The sequence below is a fragment of the Xenopus laevis genome, chromosome 9_10L (genome assembly GCF_017654675.1).
Source record: "Xenopus laevis strain J_2021 chromosome 9_10L, Xenopus_laevis_v10.1, whole genome shotgun sequence".
NCBI classification, from domain to species: Eukaryota; Metazoa; Chordata; class Amphibia; order Anura; family Pipidae; genus Xenopus; species Xenopus laevis.
Genome location: NC_054387.1, coordinates 131182097 through 131206579, shown reverse-complemented (window position 1 = coordinate 131206579; position 24483 = coordinate 131182097). Strand labels below are relative to the sequence as shown.

General features: G+C 38.8%; 1 protein-coding gene across 3 annotated transcripts in view; it reads right to left on the bottom strand.

Moving 5' to 3' along the window:
* Positions 1-498: 498 nt before the first annotated feature.
* rnf112l.L (RING finger protein 112-like gene L homeolog) overlaps positions 499-24483 on the bottom strand; it is a 36971-nt gene continuing 12986 nt past the window's right edge. For all 3 annotated transcript variants that reach the window (XM_041576212.1, XM_041576213.1, XM_018240275.2), the window contains 11 exons: positions 23860-23916; positions 23503-23589; positions 22759-22882; positions 22535-22665; positions 22187-22240; positions 20800-20874; positions 20260-20466; positions 18111-18185; positions 10524-10727; positions 9106-9171; positions 499-1493 (listed from right to left, as the gene is read on the bottom strand). In XM_041576212.1, coding sequence (XP_041432146.1) covers positions 1074-1493; positions 9106-9171; positions 10524-10727; positions 18111-18185; positions 20260-20466; positions 20800-20874; positions 22187-22240; positions 22535-22665; positions 22759-22882; positions 23503-23589; positions 23860-23916 — 1500 coding nt within the window. In that variant the 3' untranslated portion in view covers positions 499-1073. The remainder of the gene's footprint in view (positions 1494-9105; positions 9172-10523; positions 10728-18110; positions 18186-20259; positions 20467-20799; positions 20875-22186; positions 22241-22534; positions 22666-22758; positions 22883-23502; positions 23590-23859; positions 23917-24483) is intronic.

The following is a 24483-nucleotide window of genomic DNA, read 5'->3' as shown; positions in this document are numbered from 1 at the left end:
TGCACAGAACTTCCCTTTCTTACTTACCCCAGCTCTCCCCTATATACAGCATCTAAACCATACTGAGTAAACCTCATTCTGGGGGGTCCTGGTTTCCGACGTCAATAGCTTTCTTCCAACCATGAGACCTTCTTTAGCCTCTGGCCCCTCAGCATTTGCACTTGCTACCTGAGATGGAGTGCCAAGAGTCTAACACATGTATCAGAAAAAGGAGCCAGAGCTACCCACAATACTCTTTCTCCAATGGGAAGTCCTTCCTTCTCAGGGCATAGGTCACCACTATCTAACTTACTGATAAAATTCCAGTTCAAATGTGAGGTTGTAAATATAGTTCTCTACAGAAGACATTGCATTTTCAACTTGTCCTGCCCTGAACCCAACTGGGTGAGGAACAACTCCCTGCAACTCCCAGCAGAACTGAGATGGGCCCTCGCTAGAATGCTGGAGGAAAGGTGTTGAAATTCTCAGGTAGAATAAACACAGCTGGGCCCCAGTGGCTCTTAAACAATAATTAACTGTTTATTTATTGGAATATATAACATAATATTGGTAATATCAATACAATTAGTTAGTACATTCAATTAGTTAGTTAGAGCAATACAATAAGCTAATTAGTACAATCAAATAGTTAGTACAATCAATATCAATTAGTTAGCGCAATACAATCAGTCAATAACAAACAATGCCTCTTGATGGTATCACCCAGGGAAGATAGTTGGTTACAATTCAGGTGCCATGGAAGATGATTTTGGCAGGGGGGTGGTTAGGGGGTAGGTTTCTCTACTATGCAAAACTTTCTTGGTGTCCCCAGTTTCTTGCACTAACTTCCACAAACAGGGATGGAAATTGTGGATATGCCATAGGACTCTAGGTCCCCCAATTTCTGTTACAATCAGATTATAATACTCACTCAAAAGTGTCTCAGAGTTTAAGGCTCTCTATGAGGAATCTCTATGGGAAATAATGGGGGGGATATAAAACAGGGTATTAATTGGCAACATGTCCTTTATTCATACAGTGGGATAATAGTCTCTACCAGCTGAGCCCTTAGTGCTACTGAATTCTCTTTCTCACTACTGTGTCCTCTTATTTGCATAATTTTTCCTCAACACTACGATGGCACCAACAATCACAGCGACTCCAATGGTTAATGGCAATACTGGTGCCCCTGCAACTGCTTGTGCTACAGCTGTTTTGTTTTTAATAATTAGCTTGACTGCTTTTGCTACAACAACTAACGAACCAGATGCAATTTTTGCAATTAACTTAAGTAAACTATTATAGTCGCTGGAGTACTTGTCACAAAACTCCTTTCCTAGTGGGATCAAACATCGTTCCAGTTCATCCTTAATAAACCTCTGCTCTTGTGCTTCAATGCCCTCAAGTGACCTTAGAAAGTCAACCAAGTAATCATTGACAGTATCATTGATCTTGGACTGTATTAGAGATGGGGACTTCATCAGGTTCTTCCATATAGGTGACAATTCTTCTTCCTAGAAAGGCAAAGAGATGACACAGAATCGTCCATTGTCATTGAGTTGTCCAACCCCACTACCCCCCAACTCCAGTGAGAGTGAAAGTGTATAGGCAAGGTTCATATTTAAATGGTTTTTCCTATAATGAAATAAAATGTAATTCTAGGAAACTTTCAAATACACATTCTCTATACATTTTCATAGTTTCATAATCAACATTTCCAAATAATTTGACTGTCAACAAATAAATGGAACAAACGGATACTTAGGCTGCAAGTTAGTTCTCGTTGTCATTTAATCATGATGTAATTAGTATTATATTGAACACAATTATTTATAAGATGTAACATCAGTGCAGAATTCATTTGCACACGTTGCTTTATTAGTGTAACGCCCACTTGGCCAACCCCCCTGGTGCCAAGGTCGTACCTGCTCACCAACTCGAGTCCTGAGTCCCCTTAGCAAGGTAAGAGGGTACTGGGAAGTTCTCTTTGGCAGTGCCTCCACCTAATGGGATCCGGGAATACAGCTGCGGTGGCCCCATTAGGACAACAAATCAATCACACACTTTATTATATAACAAATATAATTTTTATACAAATTTAAAGAGGAAGTAAAACTTTACATTACACATTCAAATGCATTCAAAGCATGACCCACTACCCTAGGAACCTGCAGCAGTCCAGTCCTGGTAATTCCCTGCCAGTAAAAGTTCCACACTACTCCATTTTGGCAGCCCAAGAGTCTCCATCCCTTGTCCCCAAAAGAGTACCAGTCCTAGGTAGCGCTACCTGCCCACATACTTTCCCGCTGGAAAGTATTTGCTCCCACGTGGCAGGCACACAAACAGGAGATACAATAAAACGATTAAAGAAGCGGTTATGGCGGAGCTCACCTCGGCGTTCAGCGCTCCCTTCCTGGTCGCAGCTAACGCGAGACTTCGGGTATTAGCCCCAGATACTCCAGTCTTCACACTATAGATTCCTTGCTAGCAGCGCCGGCCATTCAACGGAAGGAATACCACTGTTTAATATCATTCGACTTTATTATTACACACAGTGCGGAGTTACAATTTCAGTGGGTGTGCTGTGCAAACCTACGCGTTTCGTGTCTAGGTAAACGACACTTCCTCAGGGTTACAATTACATCACGTGTCTCAGTGTTTAAATGGGGTCAAATAAGGTCAAAGTGCATATCATTTCGAGACTGAAAGTGCAATAGTGCAATTAATTAATAATAATGTGTACATTCATGAAAATACATCAAGATGCATAAAATCTATTGTTAAAGTGCAAGTGCTTATATTGTATATAGTAGATAAAATGATTTGATTTGTGTTCACAATTTATGAATTATATAAAAAAGTTAAAAAAACTTTTTGTTAGTTTTACATGAATTCCCATATAATTATTCATAATCAAAGTTATATATACATACAGTGAATTTAATATCAATAAACATATCTATCTGTCTTGTCTATTTAATTTGTTTAAATTATTATTTTTCAACATCTTAAAGATAATCAATTTGATAAAATAAAGATGTTGAAATGAAAACACCCATCATGCAGTTTTTGTGTTGTTATTTCTTAACACGTTCAAGTAGTAATGTTGTAAAATAATTATAGTTTATATGATATAATATCAATGGATAAGGTTCTATATTAATTCATAACTTATTTTGTGAATAATATATTCAGAGGACATTTATTGTATTAATTAATATTCAAATTCTAGTATTTTTTAATTCCTCTTTACCTAACGCTATTACGGAAATCGTTTCATCGGACTGTAGATATATTGAATATGGTTTACTTCCCTTAATCAATGAAAAACCTAATCTCACAGTCTTTGTTCAAACCATATGGTACTACAGTCTCCAATAATGACATCCACTTGATTTCTCTCTTAGATAACAATTTGTCTATGTCTCCTTTCCTTTTTCCCAGTCTTACAGTTTCTATAACCTGAAAAGAGATAAAATTCTCATTAACACTATGTTCATTAATTATATGTGCTGCTATAGCTGAGGATATGTCAGATCTGTTTATGCAGGCTATATGTTCTAATATTCTATCTTTAGCTTTCCTAGATGTTTTTCCTACATATTGTTTTCTACATCTGCATGTAGCAAGGTATATTACATTTGTAGTACGATAATTCGCATATGTCTTATTTTGGTATGTTTGTCCTGTCACTGTACTCTGTATTTTTTTGGAAACATTCATAAATCTGCAACATTTACAAATGTTGGCCCCACACTTATAGGTCCCTATTGTCTGTAGCCAATTCTTTCTGTCGATTTTTTCGGGTAACATACTTGGTGATATTCTATCCCTGAGGTTATACCCACGTCTATAGACAAATTGTGGATCCTGTAACTCGAGTCTAGATAAAATCGGGTCTGACTTCAATACCTTCCAATGTTTTAGAATGATGCGTCGTATCTCCTCAGCTTCTAAGTTATGTGCAGTAATAAATCTCATTCTCCCTGTTCCTTGTGTTGAATGTTTTTCTTTTTTACTTCTATAGGTTGAGAGTAATTTTTCTCTGTTAGTTGATACTGCCTTTTCATATGCTCTTTTTATATTATCTGTTTTATATCCTCTGATTAGAAGTCTGTCCCATAGCTCCATAGATCTCTGCTGGAAAGCATCCCAAGTGGAACAATTCCATCTCAAACGTATGAATTGTCCAGTCGGTATGCTCTCCAGCAAAGATCTCGGATGGCTACTTTGTCTTTGTAGGAGAGAATTTCTACTTATGGCTTTTCTATAGACATCTGTGTGTACTACACCATCCTGTGAAATAAACTGTATATCTAAAAACTCAATGGTGGTAGGGTCACATTTGTATGTAAATGCAATGTTCTTTCCGTTGTTGTTACAGTAATTCACATATTCTTGTAATTGCAATTCATTCCCACCCCACACCAATATCAAATCATCGATATAGCGATAATATTTTAAAATTTTTGAAAATTGTGGGGCATGTTCATTAAGAATATGATGTTTTTCTAACCAACCCATAAATATATTCGCGTATGAGGGCGCAAAGCGTGCCCCCATCGCGGTACCGCACTTTTGTAGGTAGTATACCCCGTTAAACATGAAATAATTATGGGTCAGAAGATATTCCACAGCTTGCATAATAAATTGATTCTGTTCTTGTGTGTGTATAAGTCAATTTCTCTTAACCAGTAATATAGTGCATGCAATCCCTCTTCATGTCTTATGGACGAATATAGTGCTGTTACATCCATTGTTACCCAGAGAAAATTTTGTTTCCATTCCATATCAGATATTTTATTTATAGCGTCTCCACTATCTCTCAAATAAGATGGTAACTGGGTAGCAAGTGGCTGTATCAGTTTATCTATGTATTCACTCAGACCTTCATTTAGGGAACCTATGCCCGCTATTATAGGTCTTCCTTTTGGATGTGTAGGGTTCTTATGTACCTTGGGAAAGGTATGAAATATTGGGATTTTAGGGTGTTCCACCCAGATATACTCTCTTTCATTCTCATTAAGAATCCCCATTTCTTTCCCGTATTGTACTATTTTATATAATTTATCCCGAAAGCACAAAGTGGGGTCTCTATCTAGTCTTTGGTAGTTTTCTTGATTATCTAATTGATTTTTGATATCCAATTCATAATAATCTCTGTTAAGTATGACTATAGAGCCCCCCTTGTCAGAGTTTCTCACCACTATATTCTGATTTTCAGTGATAGATTTCATTGCTTGGTATTCTAATTTGGTAAGATTATGTTTCTTTTGTTTGCATCTTTTATTACTTATTTGTTGATTACCACTATTCTTAGTTAACATTTTTAAATCATTGACCACCAGGTCATAGAATCTTTCAACAAATGGGCCTCTCTGTTCTATAGGATTAAAATGTGATTTTACTCTCAAGTCTGTGTGTATTATTTTCTTCTCCATACTAGATTCTTCACAAAGTGTCATAGATAGTTGTTCATTATTCATATTTGTATCTTCATTAATTTGATCTATGGCCTCTAATACATCTTGTGTGAGGAAATTAGTTGTATCATATTGTTGTAATACCTCATTCTGAATTGTATCCTTGGGACAAAAGAAGCGCTTTAAGGCCAATATTCTAGTGAATTTGTTAAGATCAATTATTGTATCTATATACGAAAAGTGTGAAGAAGGGCAAAAAGTCAAACCCCTATTGAGTAACAGTTTTTCACTTTCAGTCAATGTATAATTAGATAAATTGATTACCAAGTCCTCATTAACTTTCTCCTCAGAGTCTACCTGTTCTTCCCCAACTTCTTTGTTCTGACTCCTTTTGGTCTGATATCTCTTTTTTCTTCTTTTGTTGGTTCCTCCCCTGGTTCCTCTTTTTCGACTCTTCTTTTCTTTTTCCTCTTCATCTTGTTGTACTCCGGATCTTGTTCTTCTCCTGGGCTCACCTCCAGGTCGCTGTTCGATGTCACTAAAAAAGACACACTGGGAGAGGTACTATCAGAATCTGCATAAGATATATTGTGACTCCTCGCCGTTGGTTTATTCCTTCTATCTGCCTTCAGTGTTGGTTTCATACGTTCCCATCTACCTCGCTGTGTATTCAGTTTCATTCCCCATGAGAATACTCTTTGTTGATCATAATCAGCTTTATCTCTCAAAAATTTCCTTTGTTTGATATCTGTAATCTTACTTTCCATAGTATCCAATTCCTTCGCTAATCTTGTATTTAATCTCTCAAAATCACTTGATTCTTTATAGATACTCAATTCAGTCTCCAATTAATTTCATCCTCCAAACGTCCCTGTTCAGATTGATACTTTGTTACCAAAATCTGCATCAGTTTCAATGAGCACTCTGTGAGGGTGTCATACCATTGATCCATTAGATCTTTATCCTGGATTTCAAAGGCTGGAAATTTTTTAAGCCTTAACCCTCTAGGTACACGTTTTACTTTGATGTAATTTTGTAATGTCGTTATTTCCCACCAGAGTTTCTGCTCTTTAATAGATATTTTTTGTAATGTCTTAAATAATGCAACCATATTGGTAGTCGTATCATCATTGTCTGTAACAGAGGGAGGATATATTCAATATATCTACAGTCCGATGAAACGATTTCCGTAATAGCGTTAGGTAAAGAGGAATTAAAAAATACTAGAATTTGAATATTAATTAATACAATAAATGTCCTCTGAATATATTATTCACAAAATAAGTTATGAATTAATATAGAACCTTATCCATTGATATTATATTATATAAACTATAATTATTTTACAACATTACTACTTGAACGTGTTAAGAAATAACAACACAAAAACTGCATGATGGGTGTTTTCATTTCAACATCTTTATTTTATCAAATTGATTATCTTTAAGATGCGGAAAAATAATAATTTAAACAAATTAAATAGACAAGACAGATAGATATGTTTATTGATATTAAATTCACTGTATGTATATATAACTTTGATTATGAATAATTATATGGGAATTCATGTAAAACTAACAAAAATTTTTTTTAACTTTTTTATATAATTCATAAATTGTGAACACAAATCAAATCATTTTATCTACTTTATACAATATAAGCACTTGCACTTTAACAATAGATTTTATGCATCTTGATGTATTTTCATGAATGTACACATTATTATTAATTAATTGCACTATTGCACTTTCAGTCTCGAAATGATATGCACTTTGACCTTATTTGACCCCATTTAAACACTGAGACATGTGATGTAATTGTAACCCTGAGGAAGTGTCGTTTACCTAGACACGAAACGCGTAGGTTTGCACAGCACACCCACTGAAATTGTAACTCCGCACTGTGTGTAATAATAAAGTCGAATGATATTAAACAGTGGTATTCCTTCCGTTGAATGGCCGGCGCTGCTAGCGAGGAATCTATAGTGTGAAGACACAAACAGGAGATCACTGGATCCTTATCTTTTCCTACCCCTTCCCTCAGGTAACACTCACCCCAAAGGAGTCACACAGACGGGTAGTCTCACACAGAGCTGACAGGCATCCACAGCGATGAAGATTCTTTATAGGCTCCAGACTCTCCCAGTCCAGCACATCACTTGGCTTGAATCCTTCAGGTATTTGCTCCCAACGCTGTCTATAGCGTGAGCTCTCCCGACATCCATTGCGGAATTGCAGCTCTCAACACTCTCCATAGTGTGAACATGAAAATCCGGCAATCCAAACTTCAAACCTTCTTGGTTGAGCTTTCAGGCACTGGAGGATCCTGCCCAGCCTTGACAGGTCTATCAAACTCCCTTTATGCCTACATTTTGCCAGAATTCACTATCTCCACAGTGAACAAGGTTCAGCAGCAAGACAACAGCAAAACTGTAAAACTGTAATGGCTATGAGCACATGGCAATCTCCTTTTATATTGGTGCACAGCTACACCTTGTGGCTGCCTTTGGGATCAGCCATGCTGCACCAATCCGAGAGCTATGCCCCTGGAAACTCTAGGGAAACCCCACTCTCAGCCATGAGGCTCTGACTGAAGGGGATATTAACCCTTTGGGTCCCTACATTAGCAATGAATAATCCTTACAGATGTTAATCTCATAATGTAGTTTAGGGGCATAAACATTATATATATACTGATTGTGCTACATTTTACCTCTTTAAATGCAAGTTTAAATATTGATTGTACATAGAAAAAATGTTACTGGTTATAGGGCTTTGTCATAGCTTCAATCCCTTCCCAGAGACTATTATCCCACTGCTACTATCGGCACCATCTCTCCCTACTATACCTGCTATCCCACAGCTACAGTCCCTTCCCAGAGACTATTATCCACTGTTACTATAGGCACCATCTCTCCATAGTATACCTGCTATCCCACAGCCACACTCCCTTCCCAGAGACTATTATCCACTGTTAATATAGGCACCATCTCTCCCTACTATACCTGCTATCCCACAGTCACACTCCCTTCCCAGAGACTATTATCCACTGTTACTATAGACACATCTCTCCCTACTATACCTGCTATCCCACAGTCACACTCCCTTCCCAGAGACTATTATCCCACTGTTACTATAGGCACCATCTCTCCCTACTATACCTGCTATCCCACAGTCACAGTCCCTTCCCAGAGACTATTATCCACTGTTACTATAGACAACATCTCTCCCTACTATACCTGCTATCCCACAGTCACACTCCCTTCCCAGAGACTATTATACCACTGTTACTATAGGCACCATCTCTCCCTACTATACCTGCTATCCCACAGTCACACTCCCTTCCCAGAGACTATTATCCACTGTTACTATAGACACCATCTCTCCCTACTATACCTGCTATCCCACAGTCACACTCCCTTCCCAGAGACTATTATCCACTGTTACTATAGACACCATCTCTCCCTACTATACCTGCTATCCCACAGTCACACTCCCATCCCAGAGACTATTATCCACTGTTACTATAGACACCATCTCTCCCTACTATACCTGCTATCCCACAGTCACAGTCCCTTCCCAGAGACTATTATCCACTGTTACTATAGACACCATCTCTCCCTACTATACCTGCTATCCCAGAGAATAACATAGATTATTCAAGAAAGATAAGATAGAAAATACACGTTGGTGTGAACACTTACCATATTGTCTAGAAAATTCTTGAACTTTCTCTTGGTAGTATCTATGCTTTTCCAAGCAAAAAATATCTGAATAGAAGAAAAATTTAAATTACAGGAAGTTTTTGAAACCAAGCTTAGTAATAGTGTTATTATTATTATGTTAGTGTAATTATAAGTAATAGTGTTATTATTATTATTATGTTAGTGTAATTATAAGTAATAGTGTTATTATTATTATTATGTTAGTGTAATTATAAGTAATAGTATTATTCGTGGCATTACAGGACCAGAAATAAAAAATTATTAACATGGGCCTCAATTAGTCCCGGCCACAGAGCAGTTTTTTTCTACTAAATGACCCTAGGTTAGATGCTGCTCTTCTCAGGCTCCATAAGATCTTTCTTTTTTAAATATGACTTGATCCGTATATTTATCCAAAAAAAATGCCCATTACAAGTAAATAATTAGGAGTGGAATATTACAGATAGGTGGATGGGTTAGTAAAGGACAAAGCAGAAGGAGAGGAATGGAAGGAAATGATAGAACACCGTAAAGATGTTAAATGTACTGTAAGAAGAAAAAAAGGGATAGGATATGTTGTCAATTAAATTGTCACTAACAACACTTCTAAATATAACATTCTGTTTTGTAGGCTCGGTCTACAGAACCACATTTATAAAGTGGAAGTTGTAGAGAAGATTATCAGGAAGGACTTTTTCCAAACATTCTCAGATTGGGTAGACAACCTTCGACCCTTACCTCAAAACATGCTTGTGAGAATTTACCCCGTGGAGTGTTTGATCATTTTTGTTTAAGAACCTCTGGCATCAGTATATCTTGCCGCTTTAGAGAGATGTAGTGAGACAACACCTCTACCTCCTCCACCTACCAGTCTATCTGGGAAAGAGTTCAATGTAACCAATGTTCTACTAAGATAAACGAGGAACTTCTATCTAGCTTAGTATTCTGGGCCAGGATAGGGTTATACTTATCTTTCCTTATTTATAACCTATAGCTTAAAGGGCACCTGTTGGCCGAAAATATTTTCCCCCCACCAATAGAGCGGTAACAGTAGTTTAAAAAAAAAATGGCCCTACTAGTGCTAGGATACTAGTCATGTCATGACCTTCTGATGCAATGCACATAATGATCAAGTTGCAGCATTCGCTTATGATGCGCATCCATGCACCCCACCACTCGGAGTGTTTCCCCCAATTGTAGTGCGGGCGCTATTAGCCCACAACTTTGGTGGGGAAAAATATTTTTGGACAAAAGTGCCCTTTAAACCAAAATGTATCCAAAATGATATTATGCGGGTGCGTAACAGACATAATTGACTTGTAACTCTGTTGGTCCTTGGAGGTGATTGCAGGAGCATTATGAAGATTAACAAATAACAGACCCAATTGGTACAACAAAGATTTGCTTTTATACTGTACCTTGTTGTACTTCTCACAGAACATTTCTTTTTTTTGCAAAAAATCTGGTTTCAATTCATTGAGGAGCCGTTGCTTCTGTTGGTCATCAATGCCTTCGAGGGATTCTTTATAATCAGCCAGCAGTTTTTTAGCAATATTACTCAGCTCATTCTGTATTATAAAAGGGTGCGTATCTTTCTTGATAAGAGAAACCTTTTTACATTCCTAGAATAGAGAAAATATAAATCAATAATAACTTATATAAATACTCAGCGGCATCTGCAAAAACATATTGGAATGTAGATGAAAACATAATTTCCTGCTTTACAAAATGGTGGGAATTTGGGGCCCAGTTCAATTATGGGTTTTTTATGTTAACTGCAAATGTATCATCTTCGGAAGGAAATTAGAATTTTCCGTTTGTATATTGGGAATCCTCTGCCCTCAACCTGTGTTTTCATAATATTTCGGGAAAGCAAGACTTTTATTTGCCAGATGTATTTAGATCCTAATTAGGAGCATGACGGGATTAAAAAGGCTATTGGCACATTATTATGAGAGAAAACCTTATAAAATCAGGAAAGGTTGATAATAAATAGATCATTTTAAAGGTTAAGTACGTAAACCTTTAAAAGAAGTCAATGTAAACCACTATCCCAGGAACAATGCATTAAGCATGTTAAAGGAACAGTAACAGCAAAAAACTGAAACTGTTTTAATGGAAAGACAATATAATGTACTGGTGCCCTGTACTAACAAAACTAATGTGTTTGCTTCAGATAAATGACTATAGTTTATATAAACAAGCCACTGTGTAGCCATGGGGGCAGCCATTCAAGCACAGGATACACAGTAGATAACAGATAAGTACTATTATAGTTTATATAAACAAGCTGCTGTGTAGCCATGGGGGCAGCCATTCAAGCACAGGATAAACAGTAGATAACACATAAGTACTACTATAGTTTATATAAACAAGCTGCTGTGTAGCCATGGGGGCAGCCATTCAAGCACAGGATACACAGTAGATAACAGATAAGTACTACTCTGCTCAAAATATTGCTGAGCATTTCAAAAACAAAACTGACACTGACATGACACTACTCAACCCCCCTAGACTTCCACCACCCTCCCTCCACACCCCCCAGTCTCTCCTGTGCTCCTTCACCCCTGTCACTGATGAGGAAGTCTCAAAACTGTTGGCCTCCTCTCACCTTACCACCTGCCCGCTTGATCCAATTCCCTCACAACTTCTCCACAATACCAATCCTTGTCTAATCAAAGCCTTAACTCACCTATTTAATCTTTCGCTCTCAACTGGATTGTTTCCTTCTCAACTAAAACATGCTCTTGTCACCCCCATTCTGAAAAAAACCTCTCTTGATCCCTCCAATCTTGACAACCTCCGACCTATCTCTCTGGTACCTTTCATCTCTAAACTACTTGAGCGCCTAGTCTACAACCGACTAACCTCATTCCTCTCTGACAATAACCTGCTGGACCCCTTACAATCTGGTTTTAAGCCACAACACTCCACTGAAACTGCCCTGACTCGACTAACTAATGACCTTTTAACCGCTAAAGCCAACAACCATTTCTCACTACTAATACTGCTTGATCACTCAGCCACATTTGACACTGTAGATCACCCTCTCCTCCTCCAGTCCCTCCATTCGCTTGGCCTTCGTGACACAGCCCTGTCCTGATTCTCTTCTTACATCTCCAATCATTTCTTTAGTGTCTCCTACAACTGAGTAGCATCTTCTCCCCTACCTCTTTCTGTTGGGGTTCCTCAAGGCTCTGTCTTGGGACCATTACTATTCTCCCTCTATACTTCCACCCTCGGCAAATTAATCAACTCATAATGGTTTCCACTACCACCTCTATGCTGACAATACTCAGATCTATCTCTCATCTCCTGTTCTCAACCCAGAACTCCTAACTCGCGTCTCCTCCTGCCTGTCCTCTATCTCTACCTGGATGTCGCAACGCTACCTTAAATTAAACCTCTCAAAAACTGAAATGGTTCTCTTTCCTCCAACTAACACCAGTAACATCCCAGAAGTATCCATCATAGCTAACAATTCCAGTGCCAGGGACGCAAGTGTATTTTGTACCGTTTATCCTCTTTCCTATTTTTTAGGTATAAATGTGGACTTTTAATTATGAACTTTTACACTGTAAACGAGGAGGATGGAGAGACGCACGAAACGAGACTTTTTATACACTTTTTACATTTCGTATTTTTTCACTGGAAATATTTTTTCACTGGAAATATTTGTTCACTTGATCTGTTTTAATATGGACAGAATTTATTTGGTGGCTAGGCAAACAAAATTGGATCCCTCAGCAGTTGCCACCTGCATCATGATTGGAAGGGGAGGGGTTAATGGTTTAAATGTTCACAACTGTGTAGATTTTGTAACACTTGACAAAGAGCGCCAGCTCGAAACATGTAGTGGAATAAAAGAGCACCAGGAATTTTTGCAGTAATTCTGCGTATGACCTTTTTCTTACCTTATATTTAATTGTGGATACAAGGCTTCAAAGGACAGAAGCAGTAAGAAGTGGTCGAATTTGGAGGTGAATCAATGTTTAAACATATGTGATTTGATTTATTCGTCCTACCTGATTCATACAAGGTGCTGGTCAGAGAAATGACTACCGAATCTACACAACAAGGCTTGAATGCAGCCACGTTTACATACAGCGAGAATGAAATCGCGAGAATATTGAAAGGAGTTAAGAGTGATGAATTTTTACTAACCGAATCCCCAGGAGAGATTGATCCAGGGAAAGAATTGCTATATACACTGAAGAAGGAAATCAGTTTACAACTACATGTCTCTGCCTTAGCCCAGTACGTGAAGGCTAAAAGAATACCACGAGGACTGAGGTTAGATATTCAGCCTAACCTGTGTGCTGAGGACCCAGTCCTGGTACAACGTTGGCAGGAGATTTGTAATAAGTGCAGCCTGGACTTGATGATACTTACGATTGAACGTCTTCAAGTGAAGTTGTCAGAGGTATGTCTGCAGGTTTCCGCACTGAAGGAACAATTGTTTGTAAAGAGAGGAACTACACAAGGGGAAGCTATTTTGGATGCACAGATAGACACGCTTAAACGCCACAGGGAAGGCATTGCGGCAAGGAAAGCGCGGAAATACGAGCGAGACGCGCAAGATTACCTGAAGGACAGGGTCTACACCTGGAAAGAGGAACGGAGGAATACAAGAAACCGAGAAGATAATCATTATCCCTCTCAACGCAGAGTATATCCATCTACTTGGCGCAGTAGACGACCGCGCTATACAGAAAACCGGGGGGAGTTCTCCTCAGATTCAACTGACACCGCGTCTGATTACGAGAGCAGACCTGTAAGCGTCCAACCACAGTACCGCCCCGAGTTACCAGCTCCGCGACGACCGAACACAGGCAGCCAGCAGCGACCACAGCCTTTTTTAGAATATCGCCCATTACCAAAGAAACGGAACCCAAGGGCACCGATCCAAAGAGAGGATTATCCACATCGGTCCAGCCAGAGGAGGTAGTAGACTTGATTATTAATATCTCCTCTTATACACTGTCCTCAGAGGAAAAGTCTGTTTTGAATAAGGGCTTAGGCTTTATCCCTACATATAGAGTGGACTATTTAAATTGGGAAATTGAGTTCCAAAAATTTTTGAGAATGTTGAAATTAAAAATTTGTTTTTCCAAAGGTGAAACGATCAACACTATACCTGGGAGTTGTTTTAAGAAAAAGAGTTCTTATAATCCAGTGGTACAAAATGAAGCCTTATCTGCTTTCGAAAAAGTGGTGTTGACTGAAGTTAAAAAAACAATTGAACAACCGGTCTCTAATAGATCCAAACAAAACCTCTCGTATAAGGAGAGAATTGCATTGCAGAAGTTACAAAATAATGACAAAATTGTAATAAAGAAGGCAGATAAGGGAGGCAGCATTGTACTTATGGATAAGGAGATGTATGTTGGGGAAATAGTTCGACAACTTACCACACCGGGACATTATAAAATGATCAGTAAAGACCCGTTATTTGACATACAAAAAGAAATAATGTTGTTTGTTACTGAAGCCCACCTTGATGGAATTATTTCACAGGAGACAAAAGAGTTTCTGATAGTAGATCACCCCAGAGTACCAGTTCTATATGTGTTGCCGAAAATTCACAAGTCACTGGTTAACCCCCCAGGACGCCCTATAGTTTCAGGGTTAGGTTCAGTTTTAGAACCTTTGTCCAAATTTGTAGACTCTTTTCTCCAACCACTGGTGAGACAGATTCCCACATGCCTGAAGGACACCAATGAGTTACTAGCTACATTATCAAAAATCGAGACAAATGGTGCAGATTGTACATTATGCAGCATTGATATAGCTAGTTTGTACACCTCTATACCTCAGGATGAGGGTATTAGATGTATTGAAGAATTCTTGCTTGAAACAGACTATTCACATAAATTGGTCTATTTTCTCATTGATTGCCTGACATTGGTGCTAAAAAGAAACTATTTTCGTTTCCAGGGTAATTACTACTGGCAATGTCAGGGTACGTCAATGGGGGCTGCAGTAGCGCCCTCATTTGCTAACTTATTTGTACACAGATTGGAAAAGGTGTTTTTTCTTTCAGATGAATATAAGGACAACATTGTGTTATATCAGCGGTATGTGGATGACATTTTGATCATTTGGAAAGGGCAAGTGTCTCTGTTTCAGGAGATGGTTAATAAGGCGAACTTAATGCACCCTACAATTAAATTTACATCAGAGGTTTCTAACTTATCCATTAATTTTTTGGATGTAAAAATAACCAAAACTGGCGAGGGACTCTCGACAGAACTATTTCGAAAGCCCACTGACAGGAATAGTCTGCTACATTCCTCGAGTTTTCATAACCCGAAGTGTATTGCAGCTATACCTAAGGGACAGTTTCTACGGGCTAGAAGAATAGCGTCAGATGATTTTAAGTATTGGGATGCAGCTAACTCCCTCTCCAAAAGGTTTAAGGAAAAGGGCTATAATCCACGGAAACTCAATGAAATTGCAAGAGATGTGAGTTTCATCCCAAGAGATCAACTTCTTTCGACAAAAATTACCCAAAAATCAGACAATAAGAAAAATGAAAGGATTCCTTTTGTGAGTAAATATAGTAATCAGAGTGATCAAATTGAAAAGGTAATTAAAAGATTCTGGCCTATCTTACAGCAGGATAAGATCCTGAAACATCACTGTAGCAACCCTCCCCTCTTTAGCTATAAGAGAGGACAGACATTGAGAGACAAATTATGTCCCTCTGAATTACGAAAAGATCCAAATCCTACATCTTGGCTAATAAGGAGTTCGAAGAAAGGTACCTTTCCCTGTATGGGATGTGTCTGTTGTTCGTCTGTGACTAAAGGAGACACAGTGTACCATCCCATCACTGGAAAGAAATACAAGTTGTATTCCTATGCCACTTGTGATACGGCGGGGGTGGTATATCTTTTAAAATGCCCCTGCGGAATGGTGTACGTAGGTCAAACGTCTAGGCAAGTGAAAGAGCGAATTAAAGAACATAAGGCTGATATTCGTAACTTTAAACCTAACACACAAACAGACACGTCAGTATCTCACCACTTTCATGACAAAGTACACAATCAGGCCCAACTAAAGTGGCAGGTATTGGAAGTGGTACGTAGACCCGAAAGAGGAGGGAGTCTAACCAAGGTACTACTCCAACAAGAAGCCAGGTGGATTAAAAAACTGAATAGCTTGAAACCAGAAGGTCTAAATGACTATTGGAGCGTGAGTAGTTTTCTTTAAACAATGTTGCTAGGATTGAATATATTGCAACATTTTACTTGAAACATAATAGTTGCGACTATCATGATGTATTTAACACACTCTTCCTTTCTTCTAGATAACAGAAAAATAATATTCTGAATAATGGTTTTTGCAACAAGGCATAAGGGTAAGAGAATTTTTCCCTTATATTTGCTGATGGTACAGCTATGTGGTTGCAAATTTTCTGTATAATTAAGGGCAAGGTTACTCTAGGCAGGCTTTCACGAGGCAGTGCCAGGGACGCAAGTGTATTTTGTACCGTTTATCCTCTTTCCTATTTTTTAGGTATAAATGTGGACTTTTAATTATGAACTTTTACACTGTAAACGAGGAGGATGGAGAGACGCACGAAACGAGACTTTTTATACACTTTTTACATTTCGTATTTTTTCACTGGAAATATTTGTTCACTGGAAATATTTGTTCACTTGATCTGTTTTAATATGGACAGAATTTATTTGGTGGCTAGGCAAACAAAATTGGATCCCTCAGCAGTTGCCACCTGCATCATGATTGGAAGGGGAGGGGTTAATGGTTTAAATGTTCACAACTGTGTAGATTTTGTAACACTTGACAAAGAGTGCCAGCTCGAAACATGTAGTGGAATAAAAGAGCACCAGGAATTTTTGCAGTAATTCTGCGTATGACCTTTTTCTTACCTTATATTTAATTGTGGATACAAGGCTTCAAAGGACGGAAGCAGTAAGAAGTGGTCGAATTTGGAGGTGAATCAATGTTTAAACATATGTAACAATTCCACTAACACCCTCTCTCCCCAGGCCTTGGGGTTATCCTAGATTCTGCCCTGTCATTCACTCCTCATATCCAGTCACTTAAATTATTAAATCATGTCACTTCCACCTAAGGAACATATCCAAAATATGATCATTTATCACCCAAGATTCTGCCAAAATTCTTATTCACTCTCTTGTTATATCAGGTCTAGACTACTGTAACTCTCCTTTAATTGGCCTTCCCCTCCAGAGACTGTCACCTCTCCAGTCCATAATGAACACTGCTGCGAGGCTCATACACCTCAGCAACCGCTCCTCCTCTGCCTCGCCATTCTGTCAATCCCTGCACTGACTTCCACTACCTTTCAGAATCAAATTCAAATTAATGACCCTGACATTCAAAGCACTTCATAACTCTGCCCCTCCCTACATCTCTGAACTCATCTCTATATACTCACCCAACCGCTTACTACGCTCCTCTACTGACCTGCTACTCAACTCTTCTCTCATTACCTCCTCACATGCTCGCATTCAAGACTTTGCAAGGGCTGCACCCCTCCTCTGGAACTCTCTCCCACGGTCTGTCCGACTTTCTCCCAACCTTTCTGCTTTCAAGAAATCTCTTAAAACACACTTCTTTCGAGAAGCCTACCCTCACTCTGCTTAACTACCAAACGCAACACCAAATACAACACCACATTTCTCACCCACTTAATTCGATCTTGCCCACTCCCACACCTTGTGTATTACTCCCTTCCCTTTAGAGTGTAAGCTCCTTTGCATAGGGCCTTCCTCACCTTTTGTACCGGTATTGATTGTGATGTATGTAACTTCATATGTTCTATGTATATAATTCATGTAATTTAGTTGTATAATCACATTTACTTTACAGTGCTACGCAATATGTTGGCGCTATATGAATACATGTTAATAATAATAATAATAATAATAATACTATAGTTTATACAAACAAGCTGATGTGTAGCCAGGGTCTAGGAACACAACATAACTAAAATGTGTTCTCTTCTCACTCACCTTTATGGTTATTTGTGTCTGAAACTCCTCCTTAAAGTTCTCCGTACTCTTTTGATTTTGAAATTCATAGAACTTCTGAGGGAATGAAAAATAAAGGATTGAGGAATACAGAATGTATCTGAGAAAAGGCAGCAAAACTAATTTGTTACTTTGTTTGTAGGGATGGGCGAATTTGACCCGTTTCGCTTTGCCAAATATTTGCCGCCGGCGAAATGTCTCCGACGCCCATTAAAGTCTATGGGCGTCAAAAACATTTTGTCACGTGGTGAATTTTTTTTGTTTGTTGCACGAGGCCATACAAGTCTATGGGTGTCATTTCTGCGGCAAAACAATTCGCCCATCCCTATTTGCTTCTCATCATTTTCATGTATTATTTAGACATGGCCCCCGTTTCTCTTCTTCCCTCTGTCATTATTCAGCCCTGTGATGCCATTTGCAGAGTTTGGTTTATGTGGAAGAGGAGCAACAAATAACTGTGCCCTTTTTTTGTCCTCTTCAGCTCTCAACGTCCACATTTAGAGTTGTATATGAAGCATAGCTGAGATCCTGCATTTGCTGATGACACGTAGCAAAGATCCGTTTTACGACCGTTTCGAGACTAGTAGCGTGGCTAGCACTAACTATAGCCGGACAACGGAAGATGTAACATCATAAGTAACGAGCGCCTCATCAGCATTGCAGAGCATGACATGTGGGCAGCACTAAAATGGGTAAACACCAGGAAAGCAGTAGGTCCGGATCGCATCTCCGGACGACTTCTGCGCTGTTGTGACTATCTTTATCTTTAACGAGTCTCTGGAGCAGTCTGTGGTCCCCACATGCTTCAAAAAATCCAAAGTTGTTCCCGTTCCAAAAAGCAATAAAGCCTCATGCCTGAATGACTACCGACCTGCCACACTGACATCATTAGTCATGAAAGTGTTTGAGAGGTTTCTTAAGTACATCATCTTCTCATTCATCACTAGTTTCATGGACCCACTTCAGTTTGTCTACCGTCCCAACAGAGCGTCAGAGGATGCCATTTCCCACGTGCTACATACCACCCTCAGCCACGTCGATAAGAAACAGGGGAACTATGTGCAGATGTTGTTTATTGCTTACAGTTCAGCATTCAATACAATACTACCCTGAAGACTGTTCACTAAACTGAAGGATTTAGGACTTAGCCGTTTCTGTGCGTGGGTGTTGGACTTTCTCAAAGGCAGAACACAGGTAGTGAGAGTTGGTAACTGTGTCTCTAACACAGTGATCCCCAACCAGTAGTTGGCGAGCAATATATTGCTCACCAACCCCTTGGATATGATTATAAAGATTTTCATTCATCCAGGTCATTGAATATCTAGTATAGGTAAATCTAAAACAACTGGATTTGCTGAGTAATCAATAAAAACTTTCACTACTCATCCAAGCAGCTTCTTCAGTTCAACTGACTGGTGTGGGAAATTCTCGGCATATAAACTCTTCCCCTAATCCATTTACAATGGCCCATTGTAACTCTTTATAGAGGTGACATCAGAGGTGTTGATTCTGTGTAGTTACTGTGATAGGATTATCCAATGTATCATGCAACTCCTAGAAAGAGGTGTTACTTGTGAGAGTTGCATGAATGGATGTGTGAAGTGTTCTGAATCCGCCGGGGTACAGATGTTAGAACAGCATTGTATGTAGCAGACAGGTGGTGTCGAAGGCCCCCTCCTCTGATCAGAGATGGTCTCTCCACCTTGACATGAATCGCCTCTTTCACGCCTCGTTCAAACCAGCGGTCTTCTTTATCCAAGATTTGGGCATTGTTATCTTCAAAGGAGTGTCCCTTGTCTTTTAGGTGTAGAAAGACAGCCAAGTCTTGCCCTGTAGAGTTCTCCCTCCTGTGCTGAGCCATTCGCTTGGTGAGCACTTGTTTTGTCTCCCCAATGTATAAATCTGTGCATTCCTCGTTACACTGGACTCCATATACCACATTGCTTTGTTTTTCTTTTGGTGTTGGATCCTTTGGGTCTACCAGTTTTTGTCTCAGTGTGTTGCTAGTTTTGAAAAACACAGGGACATGGTGTTTGTTGAAAATCCTACTGAGTTTCTCTGACACTCTTTCTCTGACCTAAATCACTCTAAACATCCCACCCACAGCAGTCCCTCCAATTTAATGTTGTACCTGGGAGTAGTCTTTGCTGAACTCTTGCTGGTGTTCCGAGGCGTAGGATTTCAGTTCATTTACAAGTCTTTCCTTTTCTTGAGTGTCATCCCCTTGAAGGGATTGTTCAAATTCGAGCAGGAATCCGGTTGCCCTTTGATTGATTCTGGATGCCATTTGAGATGGAGTCACATTCTGATCAATAATCAGAGAATCTGTTTCTTGTGACTGGAATGAAATACTTATTATTATCTTTATAAGTTCAGGAAGACAAAACAAACATTTTAGATGAACTTTCAGGGCTCAGCTGGGTCATCTGTGTAAGAGAATAGTCTAATTTCTGGACACCAGCCTGAATTATTGGAGTCTTTAATTTACAGACCACAAACTTAATTTTAAATTAATAATAATAATGAGTTACGTTGCTAATCTGAATACATAATCAAAAAAGGGGAAATCCTTAACATATAAAAAGACCAGGATATACTTGGAGCAGGGGCATTAGACGGTACATAAATCAGGACAAATACAAGAAGTAAGATACTGTGAGAAGAAACTCACCATTTTCCATACATCCTTTTGGAATTGCATTTTCAGTTTTTCCATGTTCTTGTGGTTTTCAAAGGTAAAAAACATCTGAGTAAAATATAAATGAGGAAGAAAATAGAAATTGAATTTAATTTGAGAACATGCTATTAATATATTACAATATGCATTTTGTGCAGCAGACTCAACCCCCTAGTAGTTTCTATGTGTGTAATATATTAGAGGAATGAAATGCAAAATGTTAAAAGCCAATTTGCATGTTGTGTGACAAACAGGAATGTGCCAGCACTTTATACTATTGAAATATAGAAGGAATGTACTGTTTGGGGCTGATTTATTGAGAATATCTGCAAACACCTGACTAGTCCCGCCCATCTGTTTTGCTGCCTCCTTTCCCAATCTGTGCAGGGGAGCCAGCGGCACAGAGCTCACCAATCAGCAGCTAGCAGGACCTGACAGGGAACTGAAGCCTGTCTTTGCTTGTGTGATTGGGAAGGGCTGTCACTTATCCTATATGTCACCTTTAAAAAGTACATTGTAAAAAAGTGTGACATCCATAAACCACCTGATTATATGGTCGCAGAACACCTTAGTGACTTCTAATATCCTTATCATTTACAGTAGGGGGTACATTATCCCTTATAATACATGAGTGATACTCAGAGTTCCCTGTATAACTCAGCCTGTAGCCTTGTGCCTTTATATGGTCACAGAACAACCCCTCAGTGACTTCTAATATCCTTATCATTTACAGTAGGGGGTACATTATCCCTTATAATACATGAGTGATACTCAGAGTTCCCTGTATAACTCAGGCTGCAGTCTTGTGCCTTTATATGGTCACAGAACAACCCCTCAGTGACTTCTAATATCCTTATCATTTACAGTAGGGGGTACATTATCCCTTATAATACATGAGTGATACTCAGAGTTCCCTGTATAACTCAGCCTGCAGCCTTGTGTCTTTATATGGTCACAGAACAACCCCTCAGTGACTTCTAATATCCTTATCATTTACAGTAGGGGGTACATTATCCCTTATAATACATGAGTGATACTCAGAGTTCCCTGTATAACTCAGGCTGCAGTCTTGTGCCTTTATATGGTCACAGAACAACCCCTCAGTGACTTCTAATATCCTTATCATTTACAGTAGGGGGTACATTATCCCTTATAATACATGAGTGATACTCAGAGTTCCCTGTATAACTCAGCCTGCAGCCTTGTGCCTTTATATGGTCACAGAACCCTTCAGTGACTTCTAATATACTTTGCAGTGTAATACGTGTTTTACTCTGACATATCCACTACACTACTTTTCATCCTGATGTTCTGAAGTAGATAGATTGCAATGTAATACGTGTTTTCCTCTGACTTACACTAAATACATTTAGACACATACCTGCAATGGGGAGTTAAAGTTGTACCGTGCACTCTGCAAAATGTTCATGACTCTCTGTAAAGAAATATACAGTTAAGTGCAGAGGCCACACTGTCACAAAGGAAAATAAATTTCGTTTGATGGATAAGCTCCATCAGTCTGAATAATTAAATTCATGTAAAAAATATTGTAACTGTTTTCACAAGGATCACATGGTATGGCACAGTGAGGCCAACCAGTAGCTGATAAGAAGTGTTCAAGCCCAAGGATGACAATGGTCACTGTTTTTTTACAATTATCTTTTCAAGTAGAGGCATCAAGGGACACAGAAATAAGACCCAGAAATAAGACACAAATAATGCCACAGACCTTTAATATTCTTGCCAGTTGAGGACAGGTCAGATTTTCCCCTTGTCTGTTGGTTTTTCTATGAAGCCAAACGTCATCTACCAGGGTGAAAATGTAGTTTGTAAGGAGGTTCTTGAAATCCTCTTCCATCTCTGCCATTCAGATGGTGAAAAGTAACAAAACCGAGTATTAAGGACTTGTTTGTGGTTTATGGAGCCAAAGAAAGTGAAAGGATTTGGTGTTACCTGATAATTTCCCTTGACTGTCAACCTGCAGGCCTCTCCCTGGGTCGGGCAGGAGCGAGCAATCTGCTAATGGGCCTCTCAGGGTCTTGGACACCAAATTGTACGAAAGTGTATTTTGCAGCTTCTTATGGTGAAGAAGAAATGTAAGGCAGGGGTTAAGGGAGTGAGAAAATAGTGTTCACTTACAATGAAGCTCTTCATCCAGCCAATAACCCTTCCTTCCCTCCATGGTCTTATCCCAACCATGAATACCATTTTCCCAAGACAGATTCTAAAAGGTGCTTTTTCTTTTAGAATATCCTGCAGTTTCAACTGTTATAATTAAAGAAGTGGCCCACAAGCAGTACCCTAGAGATAGGTCTATCAATACCATTGGGTAACCTAGAACCCATCATTTAACCCACAGCTAGATACAATAGCTGCCCACCATAGCGGTCTAACCAAGGAATATGTGGGTTGCAGATCAAGTGGTTTTATATTCCACTATCCAACACTTGTGGGTAAGGCCAATCATTCAAAAACCTTACTAAATGAATCCAACTGAAAAACTACTTGTAGTCAATGCAGAAAGTCAACAAAGTCTTATTGTACCATTTTGGTAATGGCACAAAGTTCTGACATTATTATCTATCACAGCTATAATTTGTGTGATGTGATTATTATACCCTACAGCATATAATACTTTTGGACATCAATTTATTCATAAGACAATTGATCAAGCAGTGTTGACAAATAACCTTATACCTCAGTCTCATGAAAAACATAAGCCCGGGCATCTTCTTTTCCACAGTTCACAAAATCTTGCCAGTCACGTATAAGGATATTGAGGTGCTATAACACAAAACATGGAATAGTACAATGCATACATACAAGAAATGAAATGAGGAGATGGTCGCAAGTGGATCTGATGAGGTTTTGACATATTTTATTAATTTTGACATGTCACAGAGGTGCCATGGTTGGGAAAAAACATGTTTTTGGATCATTGTACTCTGGAAGCTTGGACCTGTCTTAGAATAATAGATTTACTTTGAAGAAAGAAGTTGCTTCCCTACCTAGGACTTTTTTGCTGGAAGCAGACTCCAACATTTGCTCACTTACCTGTAAGGCCGGGAGATCTAGAGACTTTCCAACATTCTCAGCAACATCAAGATACAACTGTAACCAGAAACCACATGCTAACTGAACAGCAGCCCCATTCTCATTGTAACAGTAAATAACGTTATGATTTTGGTCACACAGCAGTTCATTTATAATAAACACCAACGCTAAATAAGTGGATCTCAGACACCAACCACCCATACACCTTAAGGTCATTTGATCAGGGGAATTCCTATTATTATTAGTTCATAAGGCTATTTTGGACAAGTTTGCTAAATACATTGTGATAATTTTATGTTGGTCTGCCCCTAGGTTTCTTCTTGTGAGTGTCTACCCAAGTTCCCTCTGTGGATTAGGACCCCATGGGTTTACTGGTGAGAAATATTTCTCCCAACAATATAGATATGATATTTAGGAGCAGCTCTTAAACTAGTGCACAGTTAAGATTTTGCCCTCTGAACTACATATATTATACATGCCTTTGCATCAAATATCTGTTACCCATTTTATAATGTTTTTTTTAAAGGTATCTTTTTATTGAGTGTAACGATTTAAACAGGTAGGCAAACATTACAAACAAAGGTTTGTCAGACACTTCACTACAGTGTTAAGTAAAGTAAAGCA